Genomic DNA, 25897 nt, shown 5'->3' with positions numbered 1-25897 from the left:
ATGCCGGCGCTGTATCACGTCAGCTCTGCTGAGCAGGAAACGGATCTTTGATCTGAGGAAACATCACGAGCTGATGAGGAAACTGCTGCTCACACTACAGTTTATTAGGAACAACTGTGTCGGACCCAGTTTATTAGGAACCCCTGTGTCGGACCCAGTTTATTAGGAACCCCTGTGTCGGACCCAGTTTATTAGGAACACCTGTGTCGGACTCAGTTTATTAGGAACCCCTGTGTTGGACTCAGTTTATTAGGAACCCCTGTGTCGGACCCAGTCGGTTTATCAGGAACCCCTGTGTCGGACCCAGTTTATTAGGAACCCCTGTCGGACCCAGTTTATTAGGAACCCCTGTGTCGGACTCAGTTTATTAGGAACCCCTGTGTTGGACTCAGTTTATTAGGAACCCCTGTGTCGGACCCAGTCGGTTTATCAGGAACCCCTGTGTCGGACCCAGTTTATTAGGAACCCCTGTCGGACCCAGTTTATTAGGAACCCCTGTGTCGGACCCAGTTTATTAGGAACCCCTGTGTCGGACCCAGTCAGCTTGTTGGTTCCTAAAACTGATCACTGGGTGTAGAGAGAGAGAGTGTGTGTGTGTGTGTGTGTGAGAGAGTGTGTGTGTGCGTGTGTGAGCGTGTGTGTGTGTGTGTGTGTGTGAGAGTGTGTGTGCGTGCGTGTGTGAGCGTGTGTGTGTGTGTGTGTGAGAGTGTGTGTGTGTGTGTGCGTGTGTGTGTGCGTGTGCGTATGGCTTGCTAAAAGGAGTCTGTGCAGCTCATGTTTCCTTCAGTGTGATTCTTTGGCCTCCTGCCTGACGTGATGTTCAGATTTCAGCACGTACGTCCTTCGGCGGGTGAAAACTTCTTTGTGTGGCTGTAGTTAAAAAAAAAAAAAAAAAACCAGCGTTGCCAGTTTGGTGTGTTTTTCCTTCACAGTCCAAAAGTCTTGAATTAGAACATCTAGAATCAACCAAAAAGACAGAGACGGACTCTGAACTGAGTGTCCAGCAAAGAGAAAAAGTTTGCCTATCGGTTCCCCGGGGGTTGAGAGGAGAGCAGGATGACTGTCTGTGTCGGGGGTCTAGACCTGCGTGGAGTAGGAGCGGTGCAGCGTGGCGTACCGCCCGGCCGGATGGGCGGCGCAGCGCGGCGAGTGCTGCTCCGACTCGTCTAGACTTCGCTGGAAATGGAGCGAGACGGTATGAGGACATCGGGGGTGGCGGGGAACCGATAGGGCTGATGGTCATGTGATCTCGGTGAACGAAGATCCCCGCGGAGTCTGCAGGGGAAAGAGAGGAGTGAGAAAGAGAGAGGACGGGGCAGAGAGAAGGCGAGGGAAAAGAGAGCAGCGAAGAAAAGGATAATCAAAAGCAATGTACGGGATGAGGGGCGAGAGAGGAGGAGGAGACATGGGACAGAGCACGAACAGAAATAAGGCAACGAATGACGGAGAGTGAGGACAGACGATGCCAAGGTTGGTCAGAATGGCTGGACGTAGGTGTTGTAAGGTGGGGAGGAGGAGGAGAGTGCAGGATGCTGGAGGAGAGCAGATTGGGAGCAGAGGGGCAAGGTGGGAGACAGAGGAAAAAGGCAGGTGAGGGTTAGTGACGTGACAGACCACAGAGACATTTTCCTAAAGCTGTGGACGTGGACTCATGCTACTCTGCACTGAGGACCTCCAGTCAGCTAAACGCACAGCTTCCCTGCATCGTATCAGACCTGAGCCAAGCTGCTGCCTCTCCTCAGACAGATAAGTGACTCTGAGGAGAGGTGTGATGCTGTGGGGTTTAGCGGTGACTTAGCGCCTCTTTCCAAGGCTCTACTCACTGTTGGGACTGGGGTACAGGTGGAGCTCGGAACATGCATGTCTGGGGATCCGTTCGGTTTTGGGAAAAAGGAGTAGAAAAGACTCAGGTAAGAGACAACGAGGTGCGAATATCAGCCCCTCTTTTGCGAGCGCAGCCGTGCCTCACACCCACCCCCGGCCCTTACCTGAGGGCCACTTAACTTTTCGAGTGGACTCTCCACACAGGGCAGCGTCACCATGGGCATGCCCAGCATGGACTCAGGGCGCTGGGGTTGCGGTGGAGCAGGCCCGGGCTGCAGCTGCTGGAAGTTGTTAATCACACAAGTCACCTGGAGACGAGAAGCAGAAAGAGATGAGGCTTGAATTAACAGATATTATCGATCACAGCTTGGAGTCAAGAGGTTTTGTCAAACAGCTAATAAGGAAGGTAACTTAAGAGTTTACCTGCCATCGTTAGCATGTCTGGCTAACTACAATAACTAATCTACTCATCCCGACCCTGACGCTGGTGGAAAACAGACAGACGGTTCATTGTTGTTTTGGTCTCAGTGTGGGGACATATGGTTAATAGAGAAAATGTGTGGATTGATCCTTTATTATTATTAGTTAATGTGTTGGCATCGGCCATAATAAACCACTGGTCCTAAGTTCCATATCCTCAGTGAACTACGCTGGAGTCTCTTTTCCTGTCCCAGAATCCCCCCCTTGTTGTCGCCCCTCACCAGAAACACGGCGATGGCTCCCCCGGTGAAGAATCCCGCCAGGACGTCGGCCCAGTGGTTGCGGTACTCCGCCACCCTGACCACGCCCACGAGCATGGCCAGACAGAGCAGCGTGAGGCTGATGGTGGGCTTAGTGAGCCGCGTGCCTTTGGTCCTGAACACCAGTGTCACGTACATCTGCAGAGGGGGGCACAGGAAGCCGCACACAGGACAAGAGTCAAAAAACCTCAGATGCTATTTCCACACACTTCAGTTTCATTAAACCACCACAGAAGAAGAGCAGCTGATGACAAGACTCCAGTCAAAGCTCAGTGGAAACAGCAGAAACTGGCCTTTGTTAGTTGAAACTCACCTTGAAACTCCACTTGTGTCTTCACAACCTGACTGGGTTTTTCAAACCAGTGTTACTGATCCTGTCAGTGCTGGTATGGACAAAACCAGCATCTGACCACGGTCTGTAATCCGATTACTGTGTAATCTGATTACTGAGAAGTCTCAGAACTGTAGAGCCAGGTACAAACACCTCCAGGTTAGGGAGGGGCCAGAGGATTCGGCTGAACTAAACCTTCAGGCCCAGACAGATACAGCTGTTTCTACACTCAAGCTCCAGTTACTCAGTAAAGAGAACATGATTTGCTTTCTGAGCTTTACTGGGCTGGATTTTATTACCTCTCTCCCTCTTTCAGGCTTTAAGCTTTAAACTGCTTCCTGCTGTAGCCTCATATTTACTGTAAAGACGTGAGAGCAGCATCACTCTTCTTAACTAACTCCTGGGAACAAAAGGGAATAATCGTGTCTCCATTTCTCAGCAAGACAAAGGTCAGTGCTTCAAACCCAGAGAACAACTGTGTAAACCTACCACCGTGTAGACTGCAGAGTAGACGCTGAGCGCCGCGTCCTTGGACGGGAAGGATTTACGCGCAGACAGGACAACGAGTGGGTTGCCCGTGCAGGCGCGGCGCTCGGTGATGTAGTGCATGCTGGACTGGCAGCCTAACGCCGTGTAGTTTGGCCGGCAGGCGGACAGGAAGTGAGGGGTCTGGTTTCCTGTCACCACCTGGCCGGCGTTGGCGAAGATGGTGGTAGTGAACAGACCGAAGGTATAGACACCTGGCAGGAAGGAGGACAACAGTCAAAAAGGTGAAAAAGGAGTGAATCAACCATTGAACGTCAGAGAGACCGAAGGGAGGAAAGTCGTTTGACAAGGAGCAACATGAAAACACAGCAGCACTACAGCACTAGGTTTTCCCTCCTTTAAATATCCTCAGCACATTATTAGCAGCTGAGGTGGGAACTTCAGCTCATTCAGCTGCAGATGCAAATGTGCAGGCTCCTTAATATTCAAACCGTCTCCCTGCCATGATCCTGAATATCTGACCTCAGAGATAATTATTACAAATCACAGTTTATTATCCCGTTAACATCCACAGCTCCTGGTGACGAACCCTGAAGTGTAGCAGGTCACGTTCTTACAATCACCCTCCTCTCATGTTTTGGTCTTTTTCATGTCTCACAGATTCAGGCCAGCAAAGCAGGGCTCACCTAGGAAGCGTATTATGCGTCTCAGCAGGGGGTTGAAGTAGCAGCAGTCTGCGGTGACAATGGTTTTCTCCTGGGTTCCCTCTGCCCTGGTGAAGAAGGCACACAGCTCCCCAACGAGAATCTGTGCAGACACATAAAATGCTCATTAATGTTTTTCTCAGCACAGAGAAACTTACATGTATGAGCTGTGGAATATTAATATCTGCCTTTTTTGAATTTTCCAGAGAAAAACAACAATTTTGCACATTTCTGATTTTCTTTCTTGGCCCATTGTGCATATCTGAAAACTGTAAAATGTTTCCTGGATCCAGAATAAATTCATGGATTTATTTCAGACAGTGTAGTTTCCCTTCTGAAACGGTTTAGCTACAATGCTAACATAAATAACAGCTTCTGCTTGTAGAGAACTTTATTACTGTAGTTTGTAAAGTCAGAAACATGAGCAGAATCTTTTTTTTTTATTGTTCCTTTAAGCAGCGGTCAGCTGAGGTCAAAGTTCAGCAGATTTTAAAGTCTCGAGGAGACAGAAGCTGTTTTCCTGTGATAACGGCGCAGTGATCCCTCACTGGCTTCCCACAAACACTAAGCGTACCTGCTGATAAAAGCACTGGAGGTATTTCAAGGAAGCAGACTGCTCACATCAGGGTTTGTCTCTTAAAGCATTCGAGCACGACGAAGGTGCAGCTCAACCATGAAGCTCGTTCAGGTCTGACCCTGTGCTGTCAGCATCACTAATGATCTCGGCGCTCAGAGTCCAAATGGATCTAATTAGACACCTTAATCATCTGTCTCATCGAGCCCGAGCTCCCCGAGATGTAAACTCACAGTCTGGACGTTTCTAAGGTCAGAAATAAAATCCATTTCTCACGGCCTGATCGTTTTCTCTTTGGTCAGGTGTTCAGTCTGGTGATCCTTTAATAAACCGGACTTTAGCTCTGTGTCCACCTGGATTCCAAAGGCTGGGCCTCAGCTGCCAGTCAACGGAAAAGAGAAGTGGCTTTTCAGCCCAGCACCCCCGCTGAGACAAACAGGCCCAGCTACACTACAGGGGGAGGAGCAGCACTCAGCTTTATGCAAATATCCTCATAGTGCGAGCAACAGCCAATCAGATCGTCTCGATTCCAGCTGAAGGACATTTTATTGGTGTTTCTGTTCAGTCACGTCAGACTGAAACTTTTGGACAAATCTTTTCTTCAAAACCAAAAATATTCTAATCAGAACCGGGATCACCTGCAAACATCACATGCAGACACATAAACTGATGTGTGATCAGTGTGTGAGCACAGGCTGACAAGCTGATCCAGCTGTGACCCAGCTGTCAGAGCAAAGGGCGTCTCATTGCTCTAAAACTAACTTCCTTGTTTCCTCTCTCCTCACGTCCTCAGTGGGACTGAGATATGACACGAACGGACGGTGCTGCTGGACAGAACCACAGAGGCAAAGAACAACAGGTGCAGGACAAAGATGGAAATGATCAGGTTTCAGCTTCGTGCTTCTGAGCCGCTGCGGGCAGGTTCCAGCCCGATGGGTCAGGAGCACGCAGGGCCCGTCAGTACGTGTCCGGGCAGGTGCTTCGTTCCATTAGTGAAACTCACCCTGCTGGCTGGTCCATGGCTGCCGTCTGAAGCATCAAACCACAGCTCCAACCTGCAGCCAACCTGTCACAGAGGACAATTAAAACACAGGCTGTCTCCAGTGGGACTGCTGGTCTGAGACCATTTGAGCACAAAGGGGGAAACAATGGCAGCGTGCCACCACTCGTGGTCTTGAGCAGTTTGCCACGAGCAAAGCTGGAAGGAGTGGGCGGCAGGTTTTTATAGCAGCATGGAGAGGAACTACTACACCACAGCTTCTCGTCCACCTTCACTTACATCCACTCTCAGTTTCATCATATTTTGTGTAGATTCAAACGAACCCTAAACCACTTTAACCTGACCCGATGTGAAACTGACAAACTGATTCATTTACACTGATTTGAACCGACTGAAGGTTTTACAGTCTCATATCCAGTGAAGTCATCGGAGCTGTGTCACTTTGCATTAATTCAAGAGACTCCAGCTCGCTCGGCTGGAGTTTCTCCAGTCTGCCCTGAGGCTCTGAGTTGCTGAGACTCATAGCTACAGTGACCCCCCTTTGCTCCTGAAGCTGTCGGAGAGAAACGTCTGAGAACTTATGAAAGATGAGGAGAGAGCAGAGGAGGAAGGACGAGCAGGATACAGGGATGAGGACTGCAGGGATTAATTGTTCAACATGCACGTGAATGATGCAGCGTGTTACTTTAACCTTTCTAAACCACCTGCAGCTCCTCTGCCCTGGCTGCTCCTTCAACCATTCTCAGTTACAGAGGCTGTGGCTGCAGTTTAGGGACGAGCTGATTATAATTCCTTGAAATTAAACTGCTCATCCTCTCTCCGCTCTGACAGTGAGCCCACATTGTGCCGCTCCAGGACACACGATGATTGAAACGGTGAGTTTCAGCACTGGTAAAAAAGTGAGTGTAGACAGAGAACTGCCACAGGAACACACACGATTCAGGTGCAGAGAGGAAGTAAGCAATGACATATTATTATTTAAGGTATGAGACGTGCACAAACACGAGCACAGAGCCCACTGTTCTGCTGTGTGTGTGTCAGGAATCAGACGGTAAATGTGAGGCAGACTGGTTTCTGAAGATGTGCCTATTAGTTTTACTCCGAGCGATGGGATGAATGAGCAGGACTGTGGAGATGACAGAGGAGGGAGGTGCAATGATGATTGAGGAAAAGCAGGAAATAAAAGATATTAGAGTAAGGATGTGCCAACCAAGTCTTTCTGTTCTTAAACACTGAATATCTGCTGATACTCAGTCGGATTTGATTTAAAGCTGCATGAACTCAACTGTTCCCCACAGTCTGGTCCCTGCAGGTACCCAGATCCAGGCCCTGGTGTCTCTCAGCTATACTACCCCCCCCCCAGGACTCTCTGCTACCTACAGCCCTTCTGTTGTTATTCCAGCTTCTCTACCCTGTGTTGGTAAAGTCCGCTCCATCAGTGAGCCCCCCCCTGCCACCTGACCAAGGTCAGAAGAAGCCAGTAGTGGTTTCCAACAGCAGCCATGGAGGAGTCTCTGCAGCTCAAAGTGGGAACCAGTGACTGCCAGAGGGAGTTTGTGAAAAGCTCAATGCAAATAGAGAAAACATGAAAACTACTTCATGTAATTTCACAACAGGCAAGAAGAGAAAATCTTGAGGATCAGCCCGGGGCACCTTTAATTAAAAAGTGATTCTTTCCATATAGAAATAACAAAATGAATTAGTGTGTAAAGGTGAAACACTGAGTTAGTCAGAGACAGGAGACAAATTGCTATCATCACGTGCTGATGATGTCAACGAAGCCTTGAGCGTTCCCGACTGTCAGAGATCAACAGCAGGAACAGTGGGAATGTAAGGTTTGACTGACGCTGAGCGTTACATAGACTGGGCCAGAGCTGCAGGAACTGGGTCATTTAATCAGCCCAACGTTTGCAGAAAAGCTTAATAGAAATATTTACAGAGTTTAACACTGAGCTCGTCTGCTCCATCGTAGTCTGATATGAAAAGATTTGCACGTCAAATCTCCTAAACGTGTTCATCAGAATGAAACTGATGATGTAAACACACTTTCGGAGCAGGAAATGTTCCGGTGAAGGGCGGTCGGATCACTCCTCCATAGTTTCAGCACTAACAGGAGTAATTCAGGTTCTGTGAATATCATGTTAGAACCACGAGCAGAACCAGTGTGATGTGGACACCTCGCCACAGGAGAGAGAAGCTTCAGACCTTTACCTGGACAGGCTGAAACACACCTGTGCTGACTTGTTCTCTGTGTTTACCTGAACTCTGCCTGCTCACATCTGTTCTACAACGTGGAGCTAACGTGGCCTTTGATTCAAACCTGCTGACGGGACCTGAAGCAGAACCTTTGAGCCCGTTTCCTTCACTGCTGTTAATCTGATCATGTCAACAAGATGCAAAAATGAACAGACATGTTTAGTTTCTCCTGCATTAAAGTGTCTCATCTCTCATCAAACATAATGAATAAAAAATGTTCAATGAATAAATGATGTATCGGGAGTTCTGTCGTTCTCTGGGCTCTAATGGAAAAATGCACCGTGTGCTAACCAGGAAGCTGCAGACCCATTTCTGTGCAGCCGTGACGCCAAACGGTTCTGACCGTGAAGGTTTATTCATGTGTGAAGTACAGAGAGATGCTGAGCTGTCACTGTCATCCATTATCCGACCTCCACCTCCGCCAAGCAGTTGCCCTGTGATCCGCTCTAATGGATGAACCCAAAGACACTGTCCCCGTTAGAGGACGTCACGCTCAGCGTCACCTTTACTCACACACACCTCTCACCAGGGTCTGGACCAGGTACAGGGGGCGTGAACAGCACACGAGTCGAGAGCCTGGACAACCAGCAACAACAGCAAGTGCTGAAGCTACTGGCAACGGAGAAACGGACTGGGCATCAATGCACTGACAAGGAAAAGCCCCACAATCCTTCCTGCAACAATGAACACACACGAACACACACACACACACACACACACACACCTCGATCCACTGAGCAAAGTGTGATTGCACGTCGTAACCACTGTTAGTCTGCTGAGAATCTGCCGTCCCAGCACTTGATTGTAGTATCGTAGTGATTTCTGGCACCTCACAGAAACAACCCTCTCCCTCAGTGTGTTGCAGCACTAATCCCTGTCTCTCTCTCTCTCTCTCTGAGCTGCCACTGTCACCTTTCACTGGAAGGAAGGGGAGGTCACACATCCTGTCCTTCCATTTTCATCCACTTTAATTTCATGCTTTTCATGTTTCCAAAGCTGCTGCTACCTTCCTTCTAAATCTGCATCTCACCGTGTTCATCACTCTTTATCGCCGCAGCGTGCACGCCATCATCTGTGCCGTAATCCGTACCACTAACCATCATGTGAAGGATGCACCTGCACGTGTCTCCAGTGAATGATGGGGCTGAAACCGGTTTTCACCCTGGGCTGTGTGTCTGGCATGTTTGGATCTCAGACACGTCTCCAAACCTCATATTAAACATCTTCATCCAGTCGAGCTCCATCTGTCACACAGAAATTAGTATGAACCAGTACTCCACTATAGTACAAATACCCCTAGCTTGTAGTGCAGTCCAGTTATATGTGCAGACCCAGCACCCACGTTCAGGGACGTGTGAGGTGCTGAGTGAAGCGGGGCGGTCCACCAGCACGAGGACCCGTGAGGCGCCTCCAGTCTCCCGCCTGAAAATGGATCAAAGCTCAGAAGCAGAAATGAAAACCACGGCTCGGTCTGATCTCATTTCAGAGGCACGGGTGACTTCTGCCACAACCACTACGCTAGATGGATGACAGTCGCCATCGACACTCGCTGCACAGCCGCTCAAGCTGATGCAACAGCCGCCTCGGGCCCACCGTGAGAGGTGGTTGCTTGATGATGCAAAAATGAAATAGCGACGCAACCCTGTGCAGGCTCGAGGAGGGGGATCTTCATCATCGTGTACACTGCAGTATATTTTCTGTCTGTTACATATAAATGAAAAACGAGTATGAAAACCTTCACTGTGAAAAAATGACCAACAGAAAGTCACCAGCTGCTTTTTTTTTTGTAAAACTGATGCTGCCTAGTTCTCAGATTGCAGGTTTGTATATGCCGCTATGCACTAATGCACATTATTTTTTCATTAGCAGAAACTGCTGCAGGCCAGAGTTTATTTCTTTTTTCTGCACATCGAATCTCAACATGACTGAAAACTGCAAGTGCAACTGTTATTTGCACTGTTGGTAATTATTTAATTGGTATTTTAAAATCGAACATACTTTCGTTCATGTGATTTTATAATCCCGTTCTAATAAACACAATGTTCTCTACATGTGGGTGTGTGATGCTTTTGCTTGGTAGCGGTGCTCCAGGCACAGCAGGAGCTGTTCAGACTGCAAACTCATCCGGGTGTTTGGAAATCAGCAGCACAGATCACGGAGCAGATAGAGCCTCTTTAATGTGCACAGAACAAAACAACGTGTATTCTCCTTCTATGAATAGCAGCAGTTCCTCAGGGCTTCACTGTCTCAGCTGCGATTTCATCTTTTCTCTTCTTTCTCCTCCAATAACACAACTGTTACTCTGCATCACCGCTCCTCTTCTCGTTTTCCCCGCTTCCTCCTCCTTCCTGCCCTTTCTAATGCCGACTGAGGGGGGGGGGGGGGTGGGGGCACATATGCTCCAATGGCAGCCAGTGTCACAGCCCCGATGCCCCCGACCCCCACCATGGAGCCCACACTGCCATCTGTCCCATTAACCTGGTCCACAGCACACAGGCTGAGATGCAGTCAGCACCGCACAGAACATGTGATCTGTAACTGGGCTCCAACAGCAAAACCAAGTCCAGATTAATGTTTTCTGATAAACCACCACAGAAGAAGAGGAGCTGATTGACAGAGTGCAGACAAAATGAACAGGAGAGGAAGGTCCCAGCCTCGTCTTCGCTCCACACACCTGTGTTTGGGTCTGCTGCTGTTTTTTATCATCCATCATCATCCATCCCCTCAGTCTGTTTCCACTCTGTCACATTTGACTTTTACCAACACGCCAACTTTTCCAGCTCACGGAGGAAAAACTTCATGACCTTTAAAGATTTTTGTGAAATTTCCAGCAGCACAGTCACATCTGAAAAAAACCAAAACACCTTCATCCTTTATCGACATGTGACGTGCACGGCGTCAGCTGGAGAAGCAAAGTGGAAAACAAGTTTAATTTTCCTGTTTATTTAGCTGCAAATCCATCTCAGCATGATTCAGTCACACAAGAGACGCTGTCAGTCGGTTCGCAGGGGACGTGTTGACTTGGACGTGAGACCAGTCAGAGAGGACAGAGCTTGACAGGCTGCTGCAGGAGGTGTTGACGAGGGTGGAGCCACAGCTGGAGAAACCAGAACAGAGTCGGACCCAAGGAAAGACTGAGACCGAGGGTGGACGGAAACAGGTGAGTTCCAGCAAAAACCAGAAAAGGTCACGTAAAGCTGTACAGATGTGAGGTATCTGCACTAGACATGGGTATTTCCAGGTTCTGTTCATTTTGAGGTGGACCTGCTGTCAAACCAATAGAAAAGTAGAGACGAAGGTAGTTTTCTTTATCGATTATTGTTTGTGGCAAACGGCACCAAGCAGCACAAAGTTCAGGCTCGTAGGCAACAGAAGCTGAACTGAATCTGACTAACGGAGGAGGAAGGTGTCAGCTCCCTCATCTTCTGTCCAGCGTCCCAGTAGACAAGTGACTGATGACTTTCATTAGATGTTGGGAGCTGTGGGGAGCTCAGACAGAACTGAGGACTCCGGTACTGACCCAAATATCCTGGTGTCTGACTCATCCAGGCAGAGTCTCCTCATCAGTCCTGTCAGCTCCAATCTGCAGTTACTGGCTGCACAACAGCAAGAATATGAGTTGAAAAGACATAAAATCATGTTGTTCAGGCAGAGGCACAAATCTCTTTATTATTAACTCAGAGGTCTGGGCTGTGCAGCATCAACAGACACGAGGCTCCGATTTGCTGCTGCGCCCAACAGAACCAAAAGCACTTTTACCCGGCTGGTTCCACACAGCGAGGCCTCTGTCAGCGCAGGTTAGAGCAGAGCGGCTGCTGGAAGTTATGTGCTCTGACCCAGATCCACTTCCAGAGTAATTTCCCCCCAGCTGGGCAGCTCTACAGGGGCCTGGTGTTAAACTCTCACAGTGGTGCAGGTTTTTAGCTAAACATGGACTCATAACACAACTGTTTTTAAAAACCAAGACTCTCGTCTACATTCATGTTTTATTTTTATTTATTGTTCATATTTTATTTAGAGCCTCCACTTGACCTGGAAAACTGCAATAAAATCTTCTACAAAAAAAATCCTTCATTTCATATTTTTGAGAAAGGGCCATCAACCAAACACACACACACACGTTCCTACGGTCCCCGACACAGAACCACATGCACAAACAGAACAGTCACACACTAAGCGGCGTGCTTTGTGCTGGTTCTGTCCTCGTGGTCTGTTGGGGATGTGAGCTACTCACTCAGTGCCAGGTGTTTTGCATTTCACACTCACTGCTTCCACCTCACCGGGGGCTCAGCAGCTAACTACACACACACACACACACACACACACACACACACACACACACAGAAAACAGCCCATCTTTGTGCTCATTGTCTCCTCAGCTCTCGTCTTGAGTTTTCCTTTTCAGACAGCAGCTGCTGCCTGCCGTTATCGCTCCGTCTCCACTCCAACTTTTGCTTTCTGTTGCTTGCTCCACTGTTTGTCTGCGTCGTTTTTGTGCATCTGTCTCTTTCTTTCACTAATGACCTGTCTGCCCACTCCCATCGCATCTCTGTGCGGCCCGAGCCGCCTCTCGTCTGCTCCTTCTCTCCACATGCACACGTACACCTGCCTGTCAAAGGCGGAGGGGTTTACCGCCACGCAGCTTGCCAATCTGTTGTGGTGCAGTGCACACACCGGAGATGATTAGTCACCAGCACACACAAACTCACAAATCACGAGAAGCAGAAACTGGTCTCATGCACTTCCACAACATTTGAAGAAGACACAGAAAACCATTCAAACCCCCTCAACTTTGACAACTTAGTTTCTGCCAGAACACACACTTTTCTCACGCACCTCAAACACACCTCGCCCACTCCGTCCACGGCCGAGTCTTACCGTGAGCGTGGGGATGGCTGTGACCAGCGAGTAGATGAGCACCGGGGGGATCTTGCTGGCGTTGTCCGGTCCGGGGTACGGCTTGGAGAAGCTCTTGTCGTAGCAGAAGAAGCCCTGGATGTGCACGGGGAAGGTGTCCGTGTACTCGAAGTAGTAAGCCAGCAGCACCGTCCCAGCCATGATCACCAGCTGGAAATAGAACATTATCCCTCCGTTAGGAAGCCAGAGGACGACAGGTGAAGCAGAGCAGGGAGAGGAGGAGGAGGAGGAGAGGAAGAGGGGGAGTCAAGTCCCTGCTCCTCTCAGCCACGGGGAGATGCATAGGAAATATAGACCGAGAGGACGAGAACCAGGCAGGAGACAGAAAATGAAATCTGCAGGCTTTTCTCTACAAATGACAACGAACACAAAAAACAGGAGAAAAGTGGGCTCCTCTGCAACACGAGCTGCAAAAACAAAGCATCGCATGGGGAGCGAGCGAGAGAGCGACAGAGAGAGAGAGACAAGAGAGCGACAGAGAGAGAGAGAGAGACAGAGAGAGAGAGCAAACGAGAGAGAGAGAGAGAGCGACAAGAGGGAGAGAGAGGAGGTGGGAGGGTGCTGGCACTCCTGAAATCTACTACAGTCGAGCTGTGGGTGTATTTCTGTTTCTGTGTGTGTGTAGAACACATGGATGTGTGGTAGCTGGACTGAATGTGTTTCTGCAGACACGTAACACACACACACACACACACACTATATTTGCATTGACATTCAGAATTACAAGTAAAAACATTATACAAAATGATTTAATTGATAAATTCATGTAGATACATTTTAAAAGGCTTTGAAACTTTTATTCCTTCATTTTCTTCTGGGTTCCTGTGTTTCCTGATTTAAAGCTGCATAAACTCAGGTGTTCCCTACAGTCTGGACCCTGCAGGTGCCCAGATCCGGGACCCGGTGTCTCTCAACTATACTACCCCCCCAGGACTCTCTGCTACCTACAGCCCTTCGGTTGTTATTCCAGCTTCTCTACCCTGTGTTGGCAAAGTCCGCTCCATCAGTGAGCCCCCCCTGCCACCTGGCCAAGGTCAGAAGAAGCCAGTAGTGGTTTCCAACAGCAGCCATGGAGGAGTCTCTGCAGCTCAAAGTGGGAACCAGTGGCTGCCAGAGCCAAGAGGCGGCGTTCTTAAGCACAGAGAGAGTGGGACAAAGAAAGACCAACAACCAGGGTTAACATGACTTTGGCTTTTTCACATGGAGAGTGTTCAAAGCAGCCAAAGGACTCACACTGGATCCACATGGGACCTTCTTCCTTCTGGATTTGTTAGCATCTAAAGCTAACCTGTTGGTTTTGGTAGCATTAGCCACCTAGCATGGTCAGCATTATCCAATCAGATCTGCTGCTCTGTGGGTCTCACAGGTGGAGGACTCTTGATAAATAAAATAAAAGTGCTCATAAGATAAATACTCAATTTCTCACAAGAAGCATCACCATCTTTGGCTTTGTTTATTTTTTTTCCACATCCAGCGAGCAATGAGCCACATCAGCCGAGAGACTGTCAGAGGGAGCAGAGCTGGGCGATAATTTAAAGGAAGAAAGAGATAAAACGGAGTTTCAGACTTCACACAGCTGTTTGACCCATTTTAACATAAAAACTTATGTGCAGCTTTAATTGTCAGAGCTTTTATTATGTTGTTGCAAGTTTCACCACCAGATTTCTCCCTTTCTTTACCTTTTATTTGAACAGCATTTGACCGAACAGCTCTGAGTAAGTAAATTTAGGAAGACGGCCGTGACCTCGGACACGGAGACACAGGCCACAAAACTGAACCTCACTGCAACAGAAGTGAGAAGAGAGCAGTGGTCGTCACACACAGGTCACTATTTCCACAACCTTCCTGTGACAAACGGACGCTAAAGAGCTTCGGACCAGGATTATCTGTGGAAACTGCTGGTCCACACAGGGACGTCAGCAGTGTCCAAAACAAAAAAATCACCTGCAGGATTTAGGCTGTGAGCACCTATAGAAATCTAAATATATGTAATGCACCATCTACACTGGGACTGGTGTGTTTTTATGGGTTTTAGTCTTCGGTGCCTCCCTGGAGGACGTGTGTTTTGCTGTCTGTGGTTGTCATGGTGAAGAAAGTTTATAATCAGTATTTTTAGCATTTCTGCACCAAATGTGTGTTTGTAAAAAAACGATTACACTTTCTGGGCAGAATTTATTAAAGCAATTATTACTATTACCTGCACTGTGTTTGTGTGCATTTTGTGTGTCGGTGTGCTGGGTGTCTGCTGGTCGCACACCTGATGGGAGCTCTGTGGTGGGTTTGCTCAGGGGGTTTCATTGTGTGAGTCATGAACCGGCTCCGTCCTCCCCTGCATTCAGCCGGCACATCTGACTCATGCTCGTGATTGAACTGAAGAGCACCAATAATTCACAGCCGCATTAAAAATCAGCAGAGCCCCCGTGATGTGTCTCCTCCGTGAACCATGAAAAGGACAAAAACTTCCTGCTGCAGATTTTGCCTCGAGTTCCAGCAGATCTGCAGGTCAGAGTTCACAGGCTGACCTTTAACCTCCAAATCTGACCACAGCCGATGCAAGCTTTGCTTCTTTGGTGAGTCACTTCTCGTCTCCCTATTTTACATCACAGCGAAAAAGCAGCATGAAGTCAAACAAATAGTGTGTGTGTGTGTTTCTGCAGCTAAAGCAGCAAACACTGTGACACACAAAAATGAGCTACTGCAAATATTAGTAAAAGTATATAAAAGCAAATATAAAAAGATCATTTCCAAACTACATTTCAGTCTTCAACAACTTAATAAAGGAAATATGTTAAAGGTTAAAGGAAGCATGGGTATTTTAGCAGCAGTGGAAAACAATAAGCGCTCCATCTTCCAGAGAAGTTAACCGGAAAAATACTATTTGACTGTTTTATACTCCTGCCCTAAAGAAATCTTATTCCAATCACACCGACTGCAGGAGATCCTGGGGGAACGCAGAAGCAAACCATGAATTCATATATATTCATAGATTCTGGATGTTTCCCTCTGGTTCCATTTGGGATGAAATTAAAAGCATCCTGCAAACTCTGCAAACTGAGTTTCTAGTAAAAGTGGCTGAGGATGGCACCGACTCAGATGGAGGAGGAAGGATAAACGGGTTTGCTAAAAACACCACTGGCCTGAACAAATCTAAGAAATGGCTGAAAGAAGATTCACCCGGTGAGCACAGACACACAGTGACAGCTGAGACTGCACAGACTGGAGACACACACACACACACAGAGAGACAGAGACAGACAGACACAGACACACACACACACACACACACACACACCTTAGGACAGAGTAGACGCTCGACCCTGAACCAGTCTGCTAACAACTGAACATCTGGCAGCAGAAGAAAATGCAAATCATATGCAAAACAAACCTGCAGCCTGTTTACACACAGTCTGTGCTGAAAAACAAAGGTTCAGAGTCTGGGTGAGACCCTGGAGACACAGTCTGCAGAGGAGCTGGACCTTGTCAGTCCTGCTGGGTTTGTCTTCGCCTCATTCTCCCGCTCCAGTTCAGTCTGATCCTGCCCTTTCAGTCACCCAGCACAATTTCACACTACATCACACTGCATCACCTTCCTCTAGGCCAAAAAGTGTCATTGAACGCACCACACAGCCGACGACCAACCAGCTCATACGTTCAGCGCCTGGTGAGAGGAAATACCTCTCCACACCAGCAGGGGGCAGCAGTCTTTATTGGTCATTCAGGAAGGGGCTGTGGAAGATCTATACTGCAGTGTGACCATCTTCACACCACAGTCCACACTCTCCACATGGCTGCATTCCCCTTCCACCTTCACCTGGGGGGACATGCTGCTGTGTCCTAGTTTGGACATGGACGGGCAGATCGGTAGTGAGAAGGAGCGGCGGCCTGTCGAGATGAAAGGTCACATTAAGGCGGCTGATGCTGCAGGAGTGGATGAGCCTGCCTCATATCGCTGCTTTGAAAATATTCCTGTCACATTATCAAGACATTACGGCACTTACACCCAGCATTACATGCTGCCATGAAACTGACTCAGTGATTTCAGGTATGAGGAAGAAGCTTCAGTCCAGAACAAGTCACAGCGGAAATGATCGACATGTGGGAGGCGGCGTGAGAAGATGAGTCTGCGTCACTCGCCTACTATGAATGAAAAGACAATGCACATTAATTGTGTGCAATTAGCTTTAGCTGGGTAGCTTCTATTGTATATAAATATTTAAAAATATAAATATTTTCTGTTTTACTACAGTTCTACCTCTTTGACTTGCACTCGTTACTGCATATTAAACATCCAGAGTAGATCATGACAAACACTAGCAGCTACGAGTTTAAAGACTCTGGACGAAGCTGCAGGACACAAAAGACCAGATGCTCTCTCCACAGAAACCTCCTTTAGGTTGGTTAACAGGGAAAAAGCAGCTTTGTGATGATCTTCAGCCAGAACAAATCAAACTGTCAACATTCATCTCTGTACCGCTCAGCATGAAATCCATGAACAACAAGCTGCATTTAGACAAATCTCTGTTGGATTCATTGATGGTACACACATTAAAAAAAAAATAAATCAGGCTTCTGGGAAACGAAACCATGTTCATTAACACTCAGGTGGTTCTGGATGTGCAAAGATCTTTGTTTTCAGGGCCAAATGGATCCACACATATAACATGGGTCTGTTATGAGGATTTTAAAAAACTGTGAGGGGACAGGGCTGACAAGGAGAGTTTCACGCAGGAGCAACAACCCGGACTGTGTTTAGTCCAAGTCCAGTTCCCTGTCCGATAAATGCTGGAGCAGGAAAATAAATGTGCTCCCTTCTGTTTTCTTTTCAACTCGTGATGGTAGAAATACAGGGAGGCTGGAGATACCTGTCAGAGAACAGCCAACGCTACTGCTGAGCCAGGAACACCCAGCTCCCTCCACTTCTCCTCCCGACCGCCAACAGACTGAATGTTTCATACCTCTGACTCTCACACTGGGCCCCGTCGTAGCGACTCGGCAGGCGGCGACACCAAGACGACTGAAAACACAGAGAGGTGGAAACATTTTGGGAAGAGGAAGAGCCGACGGCATGTGAAGGCCCCACCACAATGAGCTGAAATATTATCCTTACTATACTACTATCTATAATACTATCCTGCACACCATCGCTGCACAACAAGACACAGTCAGCTACTACTACTATGAGTATTATTACTAGTATTACTACTACGTGACTAGTTGTGCCTATTTGTGGTGCTCAACATTGTTACTGGTTCCACAGTGGGACAAACGTGAGAGGCTAAGTGCTAATGTGAGCAGGCTAACACGACGTCAACATGCTGATAGTCATCAGGTGTAACGTTACCACACTGCAGCATCTTCAGTGATAATCTCTCTGATCAGTGTTTTACAGTTTTTAAAATTTTAAAGATTTATTGTGACTAAAATGCCACAAAGCTCCACTGACGCTCACAAAGTCTGTTTTTGTGTTTCCTGTGCCAACCTCTTTCTCCGGAGGTCGACTCGTGTCCCTGGATGCTGTTAACGCCGTCTTGTCTCAAAGAGCAGTTTTGTGTTTTACGGATGGAGGATTTAGAGCAGAAGGACGGCGAGGCACAGGGGTCCACCCTCAGACACATGCTGTCCATTAAAAGGAGTGCCATCAGCACACACTACACTGCACCTGGCCAGCATGACAGGAGTCCAGGAGGACGAAGAGGGAGCCCAGGGGAGGGATGGAGGCAGGAGGGATTCAATACCAACAAAGACTGAGGCTGACCAGGGATGGGAAGAGGAAACAGAAGGTAAATGCGCAGAAGGTTAAAGAACAGGTGCAGAGCTGTGGGTGGTGGCCGAGAAATTCAGCACCTTCTCCTCTGTTCCACTTCCATCATGTCCTTGTTTCTGCCCAGACCTCTGCTTCTCCACATCCCCAGACTGCACAGTGTAAAAAATATCATCCAGCTTGTAGAAAGTTTAAAGATGAACAGAGCAGAACACCTTCCTGCCTCTGTCAGTACAGGGTCTATTTGGTACTGGGCTCAGGGACAAAGGGCTCAGTACAGGATCCCTAGTTGGAGCGTCGTTATAGGGATGTAGGAGACCGGGGCCTGGAGACAAGATGTAGGCCAAGTGTAATAGTGTCCCAGTCCTGGAATGACGGTGACTGGATCAGAAGATAACAGGCTAATGCGTGGTAGAATGAGGCAGAGGATCATGGGTCAGAACCAGCTGAAGGAAGCAGTGGGCGGAGCCAAAGAAACAATGAGGCACAGGTACGATCATAAACGTGGTAACGGTTCAGGAACGCTCACGGAATAAAAACCTAAACTGAACTCTGGTTGAGACTGTGCAGCTTTACAGTGAAAAACACTAAAACCCACCTTCAGAGCTGGAACAGCTGCTGAACATGTGGCGTATCTACTTCCTGTCCTTTAAAACCAAAAACCTGCTACAGGACCTGCTGAAGCTTTAGCTTCTTCCCACTGTACCTTCTGTCCTAATGTGGGTCATTCTGTGTCAACTGGACACTAACGCGAGGCCAGTGCTAATTACAGCTTCACAGCAGGAGAGGGACGGGCTCAGTGGTCTGCACTGATCCCAGACCTGTCGTTCTAAATGAAAGAGGCTTTCTGCTGAGGCTGAAGGGACTGAGACAAACACAAAAGCCTTTAAAGCAGACACAGGCGTAGGGATCCATCTTTGATCAAACAGGATAAATGATGCTCAGGGACATGAAACAACAACAGGAATCTCTCGTGTTCCTCCTCTGATATGAGTGATGGACCCTCAGGACCCTCAGGACCCAGTTCACCCTGGGTTTTGACCTGATTGCTATTGAAGCTCAATGTGATCAGGTCTCCTCAGCTCTGCACAGTCTTTGTATATAAAGACGTACTCAGACCAGTTTCTGCTGTGAGAGTAGAAATACTCCAGTGTAAAAATCCAGCATTTCAATGCAGATTAAAAACCTCTCCAGCGTTCAGGTTTCTGGACGCGTATTAATCCTTAAAGAGATCTTTGTGCATTGGTAGAGTCGTGTGGACGGAAAGCACACATTGTTCTTCTTTTAAACATGCATCATCACTCACTCTCTCTCGACTGATGTCTTGTTCAAAGGATGATGAACAGCTCCATTAAAACAATAATGTTTGGAGCTGGCTGGTGCAGCCAATCTATACACGTACCGTGACAGAGCAGAGCGTGATGAATCGGCTTTGGAAGCTGAATAAATGGACTTCACATAAAAATGACCCTGAAAGCTTTGGCAGGTGTTTGCAAAGACTGAAAACAGAAGAGAGTGTTTAAGGACCCTAAAAGTTTCAAGGAGGTGGAAGAAGCGGAGGGACGGCAGCTAAGGAAAGAAAAGGGAGGCTGGTTGATGATGGGGTGAGGGAAGGAGGAGGAGGGAGGTGGCGATGGTGTTTCTGGGCAGAGCTGAGGAGAAAGGACAGCCCAGTAGGAAGAGCGGAGACACTGTAATCATCCTGCAGGCCCAGCCATCGCGGCCTGTTCGTGATCCCGTAGCACGACACGCACACACTGGGCTCCGGCTCTCTGCGTGTCTTCTGCATCGTCGGATACACGGCCCTGCAGCGCCCGCAGCTCCACGAGGAAACCCTGTGCATGCACACTACGCTGCAGCAAAACGGTCACAGCGTGCAATCTGTGCCGCGCTCAGGCCTCATGAATAAGTAACGTCAGAGGAGCTGCCAGGGAACAGAGTCCCAGTGAAACACGAAGGGGGGTCCACTTTCAAATGAACTGAGAACCACAACCAATGAGTCTGATCCTGGAATTTTCTTATTGGCGACAAAAATTGACTGAGTTTCACGGAAACAGCAGGTTATTGTGAAGAGGAACCACTGTCAAACAAACCAAACGAAACTGGACCGTCTGACAACGTCACAGACAGATGTGACTGGAGTGGGACAGGAAGTGTAGCAGGCAGGTCAGTAAAACCACCAGTGGTGAGGCTCAGTTCAGAGTTCCTGTTTGTAGTCTCTCTATTCAAGAACACAAATACAACAGTTCCTGCGCTGCAATGCGCTGCAATGTTTTCTGATATTAGTTTTAATATCTGGGGGACGACGTCCTGTGACTGTTACCCCCGTTAAACACACTGGGATATTTATAGAGACAGAGGAGGCAGCCAGAGGCACAATGACATCTCCTGTGTTATCTCTGCATGTCGCTCAGGTGTTAATGGGCTGGAGTGTGTGTGTGTGTGTGTGTGTGTGTGTGTGTGTGTGTGAGTAACTACTATTTTCCCAGTGTCACAGTCAATGAAGTGAGAAAAAGCAGTAGTGAGAAACACTTGGATGGATCAAAGCCGGAACTGATGGATCAGGTGTGAAAGGTGAAACGCTCCAGTAGAATCAGGCGTCTGTGCGGAGGGAGGGCAGCCGTGTGCCAGTAGCGCCCCCTGGTGGAGAAACCACAACGTTTCTCCACGTTTGGGCTGGAATTGAACCAAATGGAGGTGAGCAGCAACGTTTTCAGGGTCTGCAAATCATCTGTTACTTCTGCAAAACACTAAAGGAGCAAAACACTGAACAATGTGGACCATCAGGTAATTTCACAATCTCAGACTTCTGATAACTTCCAGACTTATTTATGGGTACTGGTCTTCAGAAACATGTTGAAATGTTAAATTCTCTCATGGGAGGGTTGATATAAAAAATAAACCCAGGATGAGGAGAAAAGAAAAACCTCTCTCCTCACACTCCAGGGTCAGTTTCCTGCTAATGTCACCACAGGTTGATGCTGAGAATAAAACTGCCAGGGGGGAACGCTGCAGCATTTCAACACAGGCCAGACGGTGACGCGTCTTCACGCAGAGCTGGAAAAGGTATTTACAGTGGGGGAATGAGGGTTATGTTTGCCCCCCCACTGGGCTGATAAGGCTGCATTCTCCCTTACAGCTCTTCACTGAGGCATCCAGTACATTAGCTTTAAAGGGAACTGGCTGCTAATTTGCTCATGTCCCCCCCAGATGCAGAGCTGCATTTTTGGAGTGAAGGGACAAGAGCGATGGGGTTTCTCATGACCCCTGTCCCGAGTCGGTCTCTGCTGAAGATGAGCTGCTCGTTGCTGCTGCAGGGCCCAGAATGGGACGCCCACAGGACACGGCGGTGCAGCGGCGTGAGGCTGAAGCCGAACACTCCTCCTAAACTCACAGACCACAGTTTTGTCTTGTTGCTCATTGTCTGTCGTCAACAGCCTCAGTTATACTGAGAGAACGTTAGAACAGCCTATCAGAACCAGCCCCAACAATCTGTGAATAAAACCTTCCCAGGTGATAAAGGCTGAAAGAAGCCACCCCCCCCCCCGTACCGTGCAGAACTGCACTGGGTCCACACACAGTAAAGTCAGAAGATTAACGAGAAGCCGATATCTGAGCAGCTGTGAACGGCCAAGAGAATCTGTCCAGAGATCAGTGAGCAGACACGAGCAGCGGCTCGAGTGGCACTGAGAAATGAGGGATGGCGCCGCAAAATGGAGGGAAGAGAGGAGAGACGCCCAACAAGATGGCTGAGTGGGTAGCACTGACGGAAAAGGTGGTGACTTGAGATTAGGGCAGTGAGGATGAAAGGAGTCGGCAGAAAGAGAGCGGAGATGGAGTCGGGTTGATTGGTTTCCATGGTAACTGCTGATGAGGCGCGTAAAAGAGCAGGTCCCTGGGCTGGTGTGGATCACGGTCACACTGTCGGGCTGCATCTCTCCCATCACAGCCCAGTTAAACCAGCTGCCGCAGGCTTCAGCTGCACAAGACCCAGAAACAAGACGCTACGACGCAGCGCCATTCAGGACCAGTTCGCCTTGACTCCATTTTAATGACAGACAATCACTTGCCTCAGCTCCAGACTCGGTACCTTTGGTCCATAATCCCACACTACACTAAATCCCAACAGTGTACAGGGCAGCAGCCTCATCACTGACTGACTGACTGACTGACTGACTGACTGAGCGGCGCCTCCCTGGCTGAGCCCTGAGGTTCTGTGCAGGAAACTGCAGCACTATCTCACACACACATACACACACACACACAAACACACAGTTTCCCTGTAGGAAACACATGAACTAGAACTTTCATAACTTATTATACAACATTCTCAGCACTTCCTGATGATATCACTGATTTAATGAATACACTCCTGGATACCCATCAAAACATATTGATCATTTATTAATGGTTTCAGGATGGGAGGGGTTACGACCTGTAACTTTAAACTCTGTGCTTCTGCAGCCTGCAGGAAACTTAACAGCCATTAACTGAGCACGCTGACAAAAATCAGCATGTGAAACATCATCAATGTCTCTGATCCTCCAACACCAACACACTAATTCTTTTCACACACGCCGACATGGTGAAAAGCAGAAAGGGAGACATGACTCTCTCTCCATCACCTCTGACTGAAGGATGAACAGATGTAGGCTCATTCCCCCAAAGATCACACTTCCCCCCCACACGTCCCCCATGGTTTTTCCTTCTATGCACATTATTTACCTTCTGGCCACTGGCCCACTTCTCCAACAGGAACTAATGAGCAGTTCACTGACACTGCTGTGTACGGTTCACAGGCGCTGCACCAAGAGCTGTGGTTACTCAGACTGTTAATCATCATTATTCATTGAAATGAATCATTTATTGGTTTTCATTTAGTTTTATCTGAGCCACGTGCAACAGAGCCTGACTGGGCTGACACAAAGATAAATGCTGTGCTCATTCCCCATCGCTGGGCTAACAGATTGGCCACAGGCAGCTCACAGTAACTCCTGATCATCACTGTCCTTTCACATCAAGACGCTCTGAGTGTCGGAGACATGGAGGTAACGTCATGAACAGGATCTGGATCCTCTGACACTGAGGCTGTGAACACATGAGCGACTTCTCAACCTGCAGCGGTTTGTGATGGAACAACGTGTCGGCTTATAATAAAACAACATTAACGCTCAGCATCAGCAAAAATTATGAGGAAAAATATTGTTTAACATATTGTTTAATATATTGTTTAATATTGTTATTGACCTGTGTTTCAAAACAATGAAAAGACTAGAACTAAAATGTGTGGAACCACAACCTACAAAATCTGATTCAGCTGCTTGACCTGTTGCTGCCGTTAATAAGAAGCATCTTCCCTTCAGGAACGTTCTGTCTCTGAAGAAACAGGTTTATGGACTAAAGTCACCCACTGAGGATCAGACAGGAAGACCCAAACAAACAGCTGAGACACACGAGGAAAACGTTTCTGACCAGCTCGACCAGTGAGGGGAAGAGCTGTGGAGGTCGAGTCTGTAACTATGACAACTGGACGCTGCTAAGATGGAGACGGCTGTAACCACGGAAACTGTACACAGCAGACGGAGACGGCTGTAACCACGGTAACTGTACACAGCAGTCGGAGACGGCTGTATCCACGGTAACTGTACTAGACAGAGATGGAAAAGGCTGGAGCCTAAAATATTGAGGATATAAATATTTAAAATGCAGAACGAACATGAGACTGAAATCTCCCAGGACTGAAAATTTTCAAATGACTAAAGTGTAAATAAGAATAAAACATTTTTTCATGAAAAGACTAAAACTAAACACTGATGGCTGAATCCTGCAGAACGTTCAAAAAGACAAAAATACAAAAACAGACACTGAAATGGTGAAATGCCCCATTTGAGCCATGAAGCTTCCTGCCTGTACTTCACACGTCTTCTCAGACCCAGATCTGCTGTTTGCACCTCTTCATCCTCAGAAACACATCACTGACACATGAAAGCCTCCTTTCTGAATTATCCAGGGAAATGAAGAACTGTTCTGCCGTGTTCCTCATCAGGGCTCATGACTGAGCTCAGGTCAGGCCACGACATATAGTATAACTCATCAGAGTCAGAGAAGCATCGTTCTGCTAAAACTTTGACAGTCTCCCACAGAGAGAAAAGTCTGTTCTCTGCTCAGCAACAGCATCGGTAATGAGACCAGCTCGGCCAGACCCGGTTCACACTGTGACTCACTGGCCTCATTTCCAACGTGCATCAACATGAGGCTCGTTGTCAGAGCTGGAAGCAAAACCATGTATCGAGACTTTCATCTTATTTGTCTTTATTTATTTAGGGATGGAACATCTGATTATTTACTCTTTTCATATTGTGTGACTCCACATACAAAGTTAGAATATTATCATTTAATGTCTTTTAGTATTCCAAAGCTGTTGTCATGACATCACAGCAGCTATTTTACACTAATTGCAAACATTTATCTCAAATATTAAAATATGAAGTGCTTTGGTGTGAAAATGCACATTAGTCTCAGAGCTGCTGCCGACCCACGTGCATCAGGGGGTTTCCCTGTATCTGCAGCTGATACGATCAACAATCACCAAGATTGATTGAAAATACAGTAAATAAATATGAAGAATGTAAAACTGTCACTGTCATTATTGAAATACTGAACTGCCCATTCCACCTCTACAAGAAGAAAACCTGGTTCCCTCTGTTCCAAGCAACAACAGCTGGCGCCAGGAGTCTCCATCCCAACACACACACACACACACACACACACACACACACACACACGGAAGGGCCTAATGGAGAGCGTATCATACCCAGAGGGACAAACAGGTTTTGTTTTTTTTTTGGGGGGGGGGGGGGGGGGAGACTGATGCTAATGTCGACCTGTTCACGTTTGTGTGTCTTACCTCCACGAACAGGAAGCAGGGGACGATGGAGCTGCTGCTCTTTACACCCGGCTTCTCCTCCACCGCCATCCCGCCTGCTGCTCTGAACGTCCCTCTGTCCAGCTCTGGTTCCTTATCCTAAGGACAGGAGGGGAAGTCAGGTTAGTCCACCCGCCAACCTGAGGTCACGTCCAGAGTTTGAGATTAACTGGAATACGATACATGAGGTCTGGATGCGGAGCTTCCTCGATCCTCCCGGTCTTATCTTTGTCTGGGCACGATCACACCCTGTTTCTGTCTCATCCTTTTGCTGTTTGCAGCCATAAATATTTAACACATGCAGGAAACAACTCATTTCTCAGCCGAGCCACAATTTACTGACAGTCACTGACAGTTTACTGACAGTCACTGACTTTAC

The 25897-nt window shown here is 47.9% G+C and overlaps 1 protein-coding gene across 1 annotated transcript; it reads right to left on the bottom strand.

Moving 5' to 3' along the window:
- Positions 1–1065: 1065 nt before the first annotated feature.
- On the bottom strand, positions 1066–25582 carry plppr2a (phospholipid phosphatase related 2a). The gene is made up of 7 exons (XM_026324479.1): positions 25501–25582; positions 12794–12982; positions 4068–4188; positions 3385–3635; positions 2526–2702; positions 2005–2132; positions 1066–1275 (listed from the first exon to the last, which is right to left on the bottom strand). Exons 1-7 carry the CDS (start codon positions 25567–25569, stop codon positions 1167–1169), a joined length of 1044 nt encoding a protein of 347 aa, XP_026180264.1. The 5' UTR covers positions 25570–25582; the 3' UTR covers positions 1066–1166.
- Between the last annotated feature and the right edge of the window lie 315 nt (positions 25583–25897).

This window comes from Mastacembelus armatus, chromosome 8, assembly GCF_900324485.2.
Source record: "Mastacembelus armatus chromosome 8, fMasArm1.2, whole genome shotgun sequence".
NCBI lineage: Eukaryota > Metazoa > Chordata > Actinopteri > Synbranchiformes > Mastacembelidae > Mastacembelus > Mastacembelus armatus.
This window is presented reverse-complemented; position numbering and strand designations above follow the sequence as displayed.